Below are 13,128 nucleotides of genomic sequence, written 5' to 3'. Positions count from 1 at the left end.
GAAATGGATGACGGAGGAGGAGGAAATGGATGACGGAGGAGGAGGAAATGGATGATGGAGGAGGAGGAAATGGATGACGGAGGAGGAGGAAATGGCTGACAGAGGAGGAGGAAATGGCTGACTGAAGTTTGGGATGAAAGATAGCAATGACCCTCAGTGACCTTCTTGCCATGCTGTCATCTCCCAGGAACTACATAAGTCGCCTATCTATCCCCTGACCCTTGTTTGACTGTCATGCACAACATAAGATTAGGAGTATTTGGCTATAAATCCTGACCTCGAAATACAGCCCTTTCCTGGTCTATGGAATCCTAGGATTTAGAAGAGTTTGTTCTTGGAGATGTATTATTAGAAGTCTGAGTCAAAAATAGAGAAATTTTGTAGAATGTCTGAATTCATATATCTGAACAAGGTTCTTGCACAGGTTGGAAAGAAGACAGAGAGATCACGAAGCCACCTCAAGCCCTGTAGACTTCAGTCCTCTGCCATAGGTTCTATATTTCTGCTGACATAACTCAGTTGAATCCTTGGTGTCTCCTTTTCTTTTCTTTCTTTCTTTTTTTTTTTTTTTGAGACAGGGTTTCTCTGTGGTTTTGGAGCCTGTCCTGGCACTAGCTCTGTAGACCAGGCTGGTCGAACTCACAAAGATCCGCCTGCCTCTGCCTCCCGAGTGCTGGGATTAAAGGCGTGCGCCACCACCGCCCGGCTGGTGTCTCCTTTTCAACTGATCTGCCTTCTGTTTTGGAGCTTCTGCACACAAGACCTTTTAACCTCATAGACTAATCTGAACATATTCCCAGTACCTTCCTGTGCAAAAGTTTATCATAGCAACTTTGACATGTGTATGCAGGAGATGATTAAAATTATGTTACAATCAAAAGATATATAAAATATGATCCCACACAGAGAAGACCTACTTTTGCTATATAGTATCAAAGAAAATTGGAAGTAAAACATCCATACAAATGAACTTCAGAGGGGAAATAAAAATAGCATCAGGAGCAGAGGTAATAACAAAACTGTAATGTTGGAGAAACTCAGGCAGAAATAACAACTGCCAGAGATCAGATAGATTCCCGATGAAAGGGGGAGAAAGGTGGACCAGGTAAAATGAACTTCCTTGCCACAGGCCTCATGAGGCAAGGGCGAGATGTGGAAGAAAGGGTGGTAAGGTTGACATTTGAGAATGAATAGATGAAGAGACACTGAGAGACTACACAATGTTATTTTGTTTTGTTGTGTTTCATTTGTTTGTTTGGTTTGGTTTTTCAAGACAGGGCTTTTCTGTGTAGCTTTTGGAGTCCGGGTCCATCCTGGAAGTCTCTCTATAGACCACATTGGCCTTGAACTCACAGAAATCCATCTGTGCCTGCCTCCTCAGTGCTGGGATTAAAGACATGCACCACCACTGCCTGGCCACAAGGGGGATTTCTGTGGAACTGCTTGAGCTGGGGAGAAATAGAGAAAGGCAGCATCCTCTACATTGACACCAGGAAAGTGGAAGAAGCATGGTAGCTACTGGTGCCACACGATAAAGACCCCTTCTGTAGGTGTATCTCAGCCACCAGATCTCATGGCTGAGGTCTTGTGGACCAAGAACTATAATGTTAATCATAACAGAACCAGTGGCCCGAGGATGCAACAGCCATGTCCATTACAGAAGTCTGTATTAATAGTAGTATGTCCAAAAGAAGAAAGGAGACCTTAGGCATGGAAACCATCAAAGTGACTTTAACAGAAATATAAAACATTTTTTTTATTTTGTTGTATGAGCTGGGTCATAATGCTACATAAATAAACTTAAAGGCACCAAAATAAAGAGAAGCATGCACTTGAGACAGTAAGGGGAGATAGGAGGGATGGCTGAGTGACTCAGAGCACTTACTGCTCTTGTAGAGGATCTGGGTTCAGGTCCCAGCACCTATGTTGGACAGCTCACAACTACCTGATACTCTGGCTCCAGAAGTCAGGCGAATTAATCTGGCCTCTTCAGGCACCTGTGCTTATATGCATGCCCCCACATACAGACATAATTAAAAATAATAAATTTAAAGAGACAATAGGAGGACAGATCAGAGTGAGTTGGTCCCATTGCCATCTTCACCCAAGGCTTTTGCTATGGAGAAGGGTGTGTTTTCATTTGTTAACAAGCTAGAGATGCTTCTCTGTGAGAGGCAGTTAAGTGAACAGACACACTGCTGAAGGCAAGCTGAATTGGAAGCGGAGCACAACAGGCGAACATGCTCAATCATGTGAAAGCATGAGTGTGCCTTCTTAGCAGTACAGTGAACAGGACACAGGAAAGTTCATACACTCATTGACAGGAGGGCAGAGCCCTGCAGGGCTGTTCCCACTGACAGAGGAAGGCAGAGCCCTGCAGGGCTGTTCCCACTGACAGAGGAAGGCAGAGCTCAGCAGGGCAATTCCCACTGACAGCAGAAGGCAGAGCCCTGCAGGGCTGTTCCCACAGATAGAGGAAGGCAGAACCCTGCAGGGCTGTTCCCGCTGACAGAGTGGGATGGAGCCCTGCGCAGGGCAGTTACTGAGGGTTTGCAAACAGGAACCTACTTTTTGTGGCATGGAGCAGGTTGTTGGGGAAGAAAAAGGAAATGGGTGAGGAAACCATGTCTTAAGATTTGTAACTGGGTCTGCCATTAAAAGCTAGTACTGCTCCTGCAGAGGACCCATGTTTGGTTTCCAGCACCAACATCTGGCAGATAACAATTGCTTCTAATTCTAGTTCCAAGGGATCTAACACCCTTTCTCTGGCGCCCAAGGGCATCTGTACTCACGTATTCATGCACACATATATGCACATGACTAAATGTAAAATATATATTTTCTAAAGATTTAATTTCTAAAAGTGGAAATGTATTTTTAATTATTTTGTGTATATGGATATCCTGTCTGCATCTGTGTCTATGTATCATATATATATATATATATATATATATATATATATATATATATAGCCTGCAGAGGCATCAGATCACATGGGACTGGAGTTATAGGCAGCTGGGAGCTGTTATGTTGATGCTGGGAATCAAATCCATGTCTTCTGTGAGAGTAGCCGGTGCTCCAGCCCGCCATAATATGAAGTTTATCATGAAATACATATCCTGTGGAAGCCGTTGAATGAAAAACAGAAAGTAGTTGTAACGTGCTGACCCACCAGAGTTGAACACATACAAAATGTTCCCTTTCATAATTGATAAAGTAAAAAGGCAGAGGAGGGGGACAGGTGTATGTCCACTGTGGAGAAGTGGAATGCATGTGGAGCCTTTCCGTAAGTTCACACGTGTGTGTCACATGACTGTGTGTGCCCACGTGAAAGATTTGAGCTCATGGGCACAGTGTAGATGGGAGAATACAGAAAAGAAAAATTGTGTGATTACAAAGTAGAAGACCCGATGAAAAATGAACACATCTAGATAAAAATAATGACTGGAATTTCTACAGGTGAAAATAAATTCCAGGGCAAAAGTAGTGTGGCAGTTCTGAGAGTCTGTATGGGAAAAGTGAACACTGGGTTTCTGGGGATGCTCCCAGGGCCTTAGCTTTGTGCAGCATTATAAACAAGGCTGGGCCTCCTCCCCACGGGGGACGGAGGGGCCCTGTGGAACAGTAGTCTCATTACATGCTAACATGTGACCAGCGCTGCAAGAGCGGACAGGGATGAATTCTCAGCTCTCTGTGCTTCAGATGCAAGAAGACCGAACAGTGTGGACAGCCCTCCAGTCTCTACCTGCTCCTGTGGAGAATGAACGGCAAGATAAGAACATTCAATAGACTTTTGATTCAGAGCGGATGAGACAATGATTTGGCTGTGTAGAAGAAGAAAACAAAGGACTTTTGTTGTACATTTATCATCTAGGGTTGGCCACCCTGTGGCCAGTCATTTTAGGCATTTTCATCAGTCACCCAGAAGTGGATTTCTGCGGCAGTCTCCAACTACTCCAAAAAGAAAATGTTTCTGTGGCAAGGGGTTGAGAGACACTTCTGTGTGGGTGAAAAGACAAGGATTTAGAATGCAGTTTGGAACTGTACTGGTTTAGGACAGTGGCAGAGGGACAGGAGCAGGGTCTTCTCACCAGCCAGGTAGTTGGTCAAGTTTACGGTGCCATGCATGGTTTCCCTCCTACCGATCAAGCCTGGAGTACAGGTGGACAGCTGTTGGTTAGCCTAAGAAATGAGCACTGTCTTTTGGTACAGCTTGTTTTTCTGGCCATTGTTATGGGTAAGAAATATAAAAGATAAAAGTGCTTTTGAAATGTCGTATATACAAAGGAATTGTCTACCTATGCATCACTTAATGAGAATGGTTCATAAATTTCATCTAATCTCAGGGGCTATCTAGTCAGTAAGATTTTATAAGAATTCTCCAAAAATAGATTATAGACCGAAAATGATTTAGAGATGGAGTTATACAGAAAAGAAAATGTTGACCCTGGGAACGCTCCTTGGTGCCCAGTAGGGTTAAAGGAAACATGGTGACAGAGAGGGAGAACTAGGAATCCTGGTCTTGGAGAGAAGGTGGCTGGAAAGAGATCTGGGCGTATAAAGTAAGATGCATCTTCCAGAAAACAGGAGGGTATACAAGCATCAAATCATGCCAAGGACTTGTGTGAGGGTGCTGAGGTCATCTCTGCGCTGATGGGAAAATTCAAATGATGAAGAATATTAAAAATAATCTTAAGCAGTATCAGAAAGGATTTTATAAACACAAATTCCAGTAACCTGTTGCTAACAGATTTGTGATTAGGTGATTAGATTGCTCCATTATCCAGAACTCTTCAAGTTTGTTAAAGGGGGATCCAGTATCATCAGCAGTCCGTGGTGACCCCAGGGGGTTGCATCTTTATTGTAACTGCCAAGCTGAGAGTATACTGGGGGACACGGAGGGGCTGTGACAACCCAGGTAAGGTTAGAGGATCTTGGCCTGAGACGGCCACAGCTGTGGAGCTAGAGTCTTCCATCCAACACTCTCTGTGGAAAACGTTCTAACATGCGAAGCAGTGAAGACCCACATCACCACTTTCTGGGTAGGCAGTGAGCATATGACTACATCTGTCTCCATATTTCCAGCCCATCTTCCATCCTGTATCCCCCACCGACCTGCTCAATCCCACTTTGGAGTAATTCTGGTTCAGTTTGTGCAGATGCTGCCCTTCTCTCTCCTGCTGTGGTGGAGCACATCCAGCCTGTGGGAACTAACAGCCCTTAGACAGCTGTCATGCCATCATCATTTTAGCCACCCTTCCGTGCTCATCTGATGGAAGTGACAGGCCACTCTGAAATCTAAGTTATCTGTAGTTTCCAGGAGTTATTTGTCTAGCTTCTTTTGGAAAGTCACCCCTGTGAACTTGTAGTGCCACCTGTCTCATCCTTTTTAAATGAAATTCTTTTTGCAGTTCTGAGGATGAAACCCAGGACCTTGTGCACACTGGACAAGCACTCTGCCACTGCCTACACCTGCTGCTTTTCCTCTGGTTCCTGTATATTCTCTCTCTCTCTCTCTCTCTCTCTCTCTCTCTCTCTCTCTCTCTCTCCCTCCCTCCCTCCCTCTGTCTTCTTCCTTTCTCTCCTTCCCCTCCCCCCTCTGACTTTATAGCATTTTATTCATTGCCTTTCATTTGCATGGGTCATTGAGGGAAGGGCACTTTTAAACATTTTGTCACAGCAAGAAGTTGATGCTTTCAGAAGTACCCAAATGTCCATTCTAGTGACTAGATCACTGACCAGTCCATAGTTCTTTCAGAGTATCTGGTCTGCAGAGTCTGCTGTTACCATTTAAGAACCAGCAGATGCCAGCTCGGCACCCTCCTTGTGCAGCAACATTGCACAGCACTAGGAGACTTTGGCTCTTCTCTGTCTTATGCTGGCTTTAGAAGAGATTATGGAGTTGGGTTGGTATCAGCAAAACCTAGTGTTATCCAGGGAATTTGTGTGTGTGTGTGTGTGTGTGTGTGTGTGTGTGTGTATGTATGTGTGTATATGGGTTTGTGTATGCATATGGATTTGTGTGTGTGTACATGGATTTGTGTGTGTGCATGGATTTGTGTGTGTATGTGTATACATGGACTTGTGTGTGTGTACATGGATTTGTGTGTGTATGTATATACATGGATTTGTGTGTGTGCATGGATTTGTGTGTGTATGTGCATGTGTATGTGTGTGCATGGGTTTGTGTGTGTGTGTGTGTGTGTGTGTGTTTGTGTGTGTGTGTGTGTGTGTGTGCGTACGCACGTGTTGCTGCTGGATCCTGGCTTCATTCTGTGAATAGATTTCTGTCTTTGCAGTAGTTGGATTCCTTTTCTACTCTGGAATAAACTGGCTCCAAATCCTTCCTCTAGGTAACCCTTCCCTTTGCCCTCCAGTGATGTTTCCACCTCATTGCTTTCACTGTGCTGACTGTCCTATCAAATATGTGTTATGACATTGTCTTCTCTGCCGCGGGTAATTAGATAGCAGCTAAGCCCTCTTAATTGCATCTGGGACACACTGGGATAAAGGACACCTTACATAGGGAGGCAAGGGGAAATGACAGGAGCTGGTGCTCAGTGCTCCCACACTGTCTCCAGCAGATGCAGCGAGAGCATTCTCCCATCCATCACCTGTCTGCTTCTGTGAGTTCCTTGTCTCATACTTGCTGTCAGAAAGAAGTTTCTGGAGCCATGTGTCTCTAAATGAGTCTCAGAAATTAACATTTCTTCTCAGAAGGAAATAAGAGGCCAGAAATATTTTATTTCAAGTCTCAGTAGAATCTCTGTGACATGAGGCCTATTCCTGTTGTGAGACAGGCTCTCACCATTTGGGGCACTACAATAATTCAGCTTTCAAATGGGCTACATTACCCCAATATATACTTCTACATAAGAGGCTAGGCCACACCACTGGTCAACAGAAGCCAAGTGTGCTGTGAGTCCTAAGTCATGCCTGAGGCTCCAGTTCTCTCCAGATAGAGGTAAGTAATACAGCCTGCCAAGGTGGAGGCCTTGTGATAACAGAATGGAACAGGTTGGTATCTTGATAGGGTGGGTTTCTGCAGTTGCCAGAACAAAGCAGTCAGCTTACTACAGTTGTTAAGTGCCTTCTGTGTTCCAGGCATGGTGTCTTCATGTTTACACATCAATACCTCTGTCTCAATGAATCTAGAAGGAAATATCCATTGCTCAGAAGGAAAATTGAGGCCCAGGGAGAATATGTGCAATTGTCAAGATCACACAGAGTTAGTGGTGGTTACAGCTTGGTACTCTTGGTAGAGACTGAGCAAATGATAGCTTCCTCTCTCATCCCTGTTGCTCACGGGGTTTATGACAGAAAGGATGGGGTGCATCAAAGGCACACTGGGGAGTTAATGAGGTAATAAACATGGAGGGCTGATTTCATGAGCCTGTTTATCCGTGATGAGCTGTTTTAGGAAACCATAAGATGAAGTCCTCGGCTCTAGCAAGGACGGTGTCCAACACCAGTTGTCACTGGTGCCTAGGTTTGCCTGGCAGACTTAGAATCTTATCACTTATTTTGAAAATTTTGGTGTCAAACCATCTGGCGAACATCTGCTGTCTTGTCCCTAAATGTGTCAGGGGACTGTGGCAGACAGCTGAATTCCCAGTTGTCCCATTGTAACATAGGCCATTTTAGCGTGATAGGAAACTATGATCGAGCCTGCAGGCCTATAAATTACTGGAATGTTCTTCTCTGGAGAACAGATGACTGCCTTCTAAAAACAATATTTGTGTTCACGTTATGATGCCTTGTAAAAACACATGGAGAACGGGGCTGACTAGGTGTCCGGAAGCATTTGACACATCAGGATCTAAATGTAGGCAGTCCTGTCGGGCAGTTGCCTCCCACTGCAGTGGTGAGCAGGTAACAGACAGTGTTGAAACTGAGCCTCTGGATCCATTAAGAAGAGAAAGGCTTAATGGGGGCCACAGCGGGGCTGGTGACCCAGGCTAAAAGGCACTTGCTCCCCTAAGTATCATAGAGGGCATGAGTAGGGAAACCTTGATGAACAAGTTATTGCTACTTTTTGTCATTTAAAAAGTGTTTTAGAGGTAAGGGGGATTCATGAAGAATCATCCCAAAGAACAGCAACTTCCTTCTCTCTCTGCACCCAGTCAAGAGTCTTCCTTCTCAGCCTGTCTGCCTTGTCTTCCTCTCAGTGAAGCTCTCTACACGAAGGCTGATATGGATTACTGTACACACCCAGACTTTCTAAAAGGACATCAATTGTTTCATTTCCCCTCCCCATTATTCCATGACTAATACAGGTATATTTCACACAGGCAGAGTGATACTTGGATGGAGCAGTATAAAGCATTAACCTTGTTAATTCATTGATTAATTGGTTAATTCATTATTAGTTAATTCATAATTGTTTAATTCACTGTTCACTCAACACACATTTAAAATGCATTTGATGAACATTGTGTGCCTAACACTGTGAAGAGTCCCAAGGGCTCTGCTGAGTACTCAGACAATGCTCTAAGGAAGGAATGGACTTTATTTCTCATTTATTTCCACATTGAAACTGTGGAGCACTTATGTATATGTAGAAAGGTGTGTGAGAATAATATAGGAAATTTGGAGTTTAAGCTCTAGCAAAGACAAGTAAGACCACTGACTTGCTGTGCTCGTGGTAATCTGACACAGTGAGAAAGGATGAGAGAACTGGCAGTTGGCCCCTTCAGCGACTCCCGTGCCAGGTACAGCAGGCATCAGAATGGGTAGATTAGTAAAGATCTGCAAGCCTCTGCCACCCTGTGGATGCCAAATCTGCCTGGCCCACTGCCTGGCTGCAAGCCTGCTGCTCTGAGGAGGATGAGGGGTAGCCTCAGGTGGCAGCACAGCAGACAATGAAGAGCCACTCTCAGGTTCAGGAGCAGTAGTAAGGCGGACATGCTCCTGCTAGGAAATCTCCCATGCCTCTGGGGCAGCGTGTGGACTAGTGAGAGCGAAGCTGAGAGAAGGCAGATGGGGAAAAGAGCTGTCCTCCCTCTGCTTGTGATTTTGGTAGGCGCCAGTTTGGCAGTTAACCCAAGAGGAGAAGGCACCTGAAGCATTGCATAGGGATTTGGGACTGGGGCAGACATGGTCACTCATGCAGAGCTCTGCCAGAGATGTCACTAAACAAATCTATCAAATAAGGGCATGAAGCCCTTAGTGTTAAATTTTGCTCATGGAAAAGTGTTTCCCACTTGGTATTGTTCATTTTTTCTGAGGCGATTTTGTTTGTTATGAAACGCGGCATAGCTGCACACAGCCTGGTCACCTTGAAGCACAAGTGCGTTACTAGTTAACCCCCATACTTTTCTAGATGTTTTATGTGATTGGTTTTGTCACTTAATAAAACATGTCATTATCTGTGATGTACATAAATATAGACTTTCCCTTTTAAATGACAAGTGAGTTGGTCTATTTCTATTTATAGGTACTAATTAGTGTCTCTGAGAAGAGGGAGAAGAGCCTTTTTCATTGCTGTAGCTCTTGGTACCTACACATAATGCGATTGTTACTGGCCTGCCTCTCCAGGCTGGGCAGTGAGAGGGAGAAGCCTCCTTTCTCCACTGGGTCCCTTGGAAGGGCACAGGCGTGTGCACATGGGGCTGTGAATGTGTTTCATCTGTCACTACACTTGAGACACTTGTTTCAGAATAAAGTTATTAATAATAATTTAGAACCATAGCCACACAGTCTTCTGTAATTAAACTTGCTTTATTGGGTGTCTCTCTAGATTATTTTAAGGGGGCTCAGCTAATCTGCTCAAACTGCTTATCGCTGTGCTGAGATTGATGATGCTGGTGATGGCTTACTACCTCCCAGTGGCCAGTGACTAGACGGCATGACTGCAGGACCAGTGAATGTGTTGATAAAGGGCCCCTGCTTCTGCTGCTGCTCCCCCTTCTACGACCTTACACTAGTCGCCTGCCTTCTAACAGCCTCAGCTTTCCTATCTATAAAGTGGAAGGCATTCTACGATCAGCATCAATATTTAAACAAAGTGGGTAAAGCCTGCGAGAGTGTGCTATTGCCAGTGCTGTAAGACTGTGTAAATCAGGTGACGGGAACATGCATGTCAGCTGCCCTCTGTCACACAAGCCAACAGCAGAGAGAAGCACTATAGAAGGAGCTTCTTCTAGCTCAAAGCCTGCGGTGTTCCGGTTAGCAGTCCTTGTGTCTCTTGAACTGGGGCCCCAGTCAGGCAGAGCACGATGGAGGGAGGAGTGTGTGGACTGCCCGCTTCATGGTGGACAGAAAGCAGAGAGGGAATATGGAAGGGGCTCCTAATGGCCCAGCTCTTCTAAAAGGCCCATCTCCTGTATTTTATCACCTCCCAACAATGTCATTATATGATGAATCCATCGAAGGAGCAGGCCAGAGTTCCCAGGAGGAACAAGTTCCGAGTACTTGGGCTCATAGCAGATTAATTTGCTCTTAATTTGAATCATAGGGGTTTTGTTCACGGAGAGGTGGTGGCACAAGACTCTTGAAAATGATCACATACTTAAAGGGGGCATGGGGTTCAAATCTCTGTAACCACCTATCCGGCACTGTGAACTTAATATGTTAATCCATTTCTGAAACTCCAAAATTGACCACAGACTACTTAGCACATGACTATAAGGTCTAAATGTAAGAATGCCTCCCTTAAGACAGTCCTGAGCCTCTTATCTCAGTATGTGAGGGTGGAGATTTCCATGGAAACCTAATAGTGTGAGAAAACCCTCTAACTCCCAGGTGTGGTGAAACGGAGGCGTGAGAGAGATAATGCACCCAACCCTCCCCCCCCCCTTCAGTGTGGAGTCAGTATTCTCTGAAGTATGAAGTATTCAGGATAAAACTGTGTGTCAGGGCACAGCAGTGCTCAGAGCTCTGATAAGAACTTGTGCAAGGAAGCTGTCAGAGCTGCTGCTCTTTGCTCGTGCGCTCCTTTTGTTGTTGTTACTTGTGTTATAGCTTAAGTCGGGCGGAAGAGAAACATGCACATGTGCACACACACAGTTTCAAATCAAAAAAGAAGCATTCCCAGTTCTGAGAAATGAAAAGAAAAAATATAAAAGCAACTGTAATACTTTTTAAGAAAGAAAATCATGCCACTGACCCCTAGGTTAACAATACTCTAATTTTTGCAGTGTCATGTTTCGACATAGATCCGTAAAAATATTTAATGGGCAGTTAGTCTTATCTGTTTCTAAAAGGGAAGAATCTTTTTTATAATTTTGTGGTAAGCTAGTTAAAATGGAGGCATGCACGGTAGCATCTGCTCACTGTTTCCTTTTGTGGCTCAGGAGCAAAGAGGCTGGCCAGTCAGTCTGTGGAATCACCTCTCCCGCAACTGCCTTCAGAATGCAATAAAAAACAAAGATCAAGATAAACAGGAATGCAGGGTCAGATTTCAAACTGAGGAAATATATACATGCCCACCCCCCAAATCCTCACAGTCATTAATCAATACTTTTAGAACCTGGACAGACCTGATTGACTGCTTCAGTTATGGTGTCACTGACACCGCCTTCCTCTGCTGAAAGGAGGCTGAGGACCCTGGGTTCCTCGCGGAAGTAGTTAGCTCTGATAGTCTTCACTGGCCTATCAGAAGAATGAACCTAAAGGAATTGCAAGAGTATTTCCTGGCAATCCTCAGCGGTTGGCTGTGGCAACAAAACTGTGCTCAGCTCACCGTTCAGAGGCTGCAGAAGAGGACAACTATTCCCTGTGTAATGTGGTCTACACTCAGTAGACTGTATCCCATACTTCTAGTTTGCAAGCTTCTGCGGATGGCTTGTAAGACCTCCAGAGTGTTTTCGTGATGAGAACACTCCAGGCTGAAAGAGGCTTCTCACTTTCTCCAGGAGCTAAAAGTTCACTTGGTCTGGGGATGCAGTTTGAGTTGCCTAGCATGCAAAGTGCCCTGGGTTCAGTTCCCAGTACCGTGTCCCCAGTTGTGGTGGCAGCGTCCCGTGAGTGTAGCACTGGCAAGGTAGAGGCTGGAGCTCTGGATGGCTCCCTGCCTGGAGGTAAGTTTCTGCTGCTGTCTTTAGTATTTTGCTTTTGTTATTTTTTGAGGGGGTGGGTTTGTGTGTGTGTGTACTTATTTTTGTTTCAATAGGTGTATTCCGAGAAGACTGGTGTCACAGAAACATGAATATATCACTCCTTGAAAGTCTCAATGGCGTAAACACATCCCATTTTTTTCTGAGTGCTTTTCATTTGTATTACGCAGCAATTATGTGTGGCTTTTAACATCATTTATTACCATTGACTCAATACCAGAGATTTCCATGGTCTCTTCAGCTCTGGCTGAGAGGAAAATGAGCCAGTGGGAAGGATGGACCACTGATGTGAGCGGAGGCAGTGAGGCGTGTTAGTGGTCCACTGTGCATCTCAGGGAAGCTCTCACATGCATCCTTCAGAGAAGTATACATAGATGCTCTGTGACACACCAAAGTTAGATGCCAGATGTTTTCCCAAGATTCATCTACACACAAGGTTTCCTTCACAAGCCTTGTCCCAAGCAGACACTGTGTGCCACTTGGATAAACAAGGGTCAGGGAAGTAAGGCAAGCCATGCTATGACTACTAGACCTGGACTGGCTGTGAGGTCTGGTGCAAACTCTCAAAACCTGACCTGCTCTCCTGGTCTTTCCTTCCAGATGCTGCATAACAAGCACGTGATGGTCCGTGTAGGAGGAGGCTGGGAGACCTTCGCAGGCTATCTGCTCAAGCATGACCCCTGCCGCATGCTACAGATCTCTCGTGTGGATGGCAAGACATCCCCTGTCCAGAGCAAATCCCCAACCCTCAAGGACATGAATCCAGATAACTACCTGGTGGTCTCTGCCAGCTACAAGGCTAAGAAGGAGATTAAATGAAGCTCGTCTCTGAAAGGAGACTCATGTGATGGCCTGTTTCTGTTCTATAGTGTAGCCAGTGTAGTTCACATGCTCTGAGAACCACGCGTCAGCAGGCAGGAAAAGGCTCTAAAGGTAGCACTATTTATTTTTAATGCATCTGTAGAACTTCACCTAAGGGGAAAAATTCTAAACTCAGAACAAAATCAGACAACTTGTAAGCAAATCATTATTTCTCAATATGTGAACATAGTATTTAGAACAAACCTTATTA

At 44.9% G+C, this 13,128-nt stretch overlaps 1 protein-coding gene across 2 annotated transcripts in view; it reads left to right on the top strand.

The window, feature by feature from the left end:
- Gas2 (growth arrest specific 2) overlaps positions 1 to 12,893 on the top strand; it is a 120,525-nt gene extending 107,632 nt beyond the window's left edge. For both annotated transcript variants that reach the window (XM_013350266.2, XM_026784258.1), the window contains one exon: positions 12,657 to 12,893. In XM_013350266.2, the coding sequence (XP_013205720.1) occupies positions 12,657 to 12,875 (219 nt within the window). In that variant the 3' untranslated portion in view covers positions 12,876 to 12,893. The remainder of the gene's footprint in view (positions 1 to 12,656) is intronic.
- Positions 12,894 to 13,128: the final 235 nt, after the last annotated feature.

This window comes from Microtus ochrogaster, chromosome 22 (assembly GCF_000317375.1).
Source record: "Microtus ochrogaster isolate Prairie Vole_2 chromosome 22, MicOch1.0, whole genome shotgun sequence".
NCBI lineage: Eukaryota > Metazoa > Chordata > Mammalia > Rodentia > Cricetidae > Microtus > Microtus ochrogaster.
Note: the sequence above shows the minus strand (reverse complement) of the source record. Positions and strands in the feature narration are given on the sequence as shown.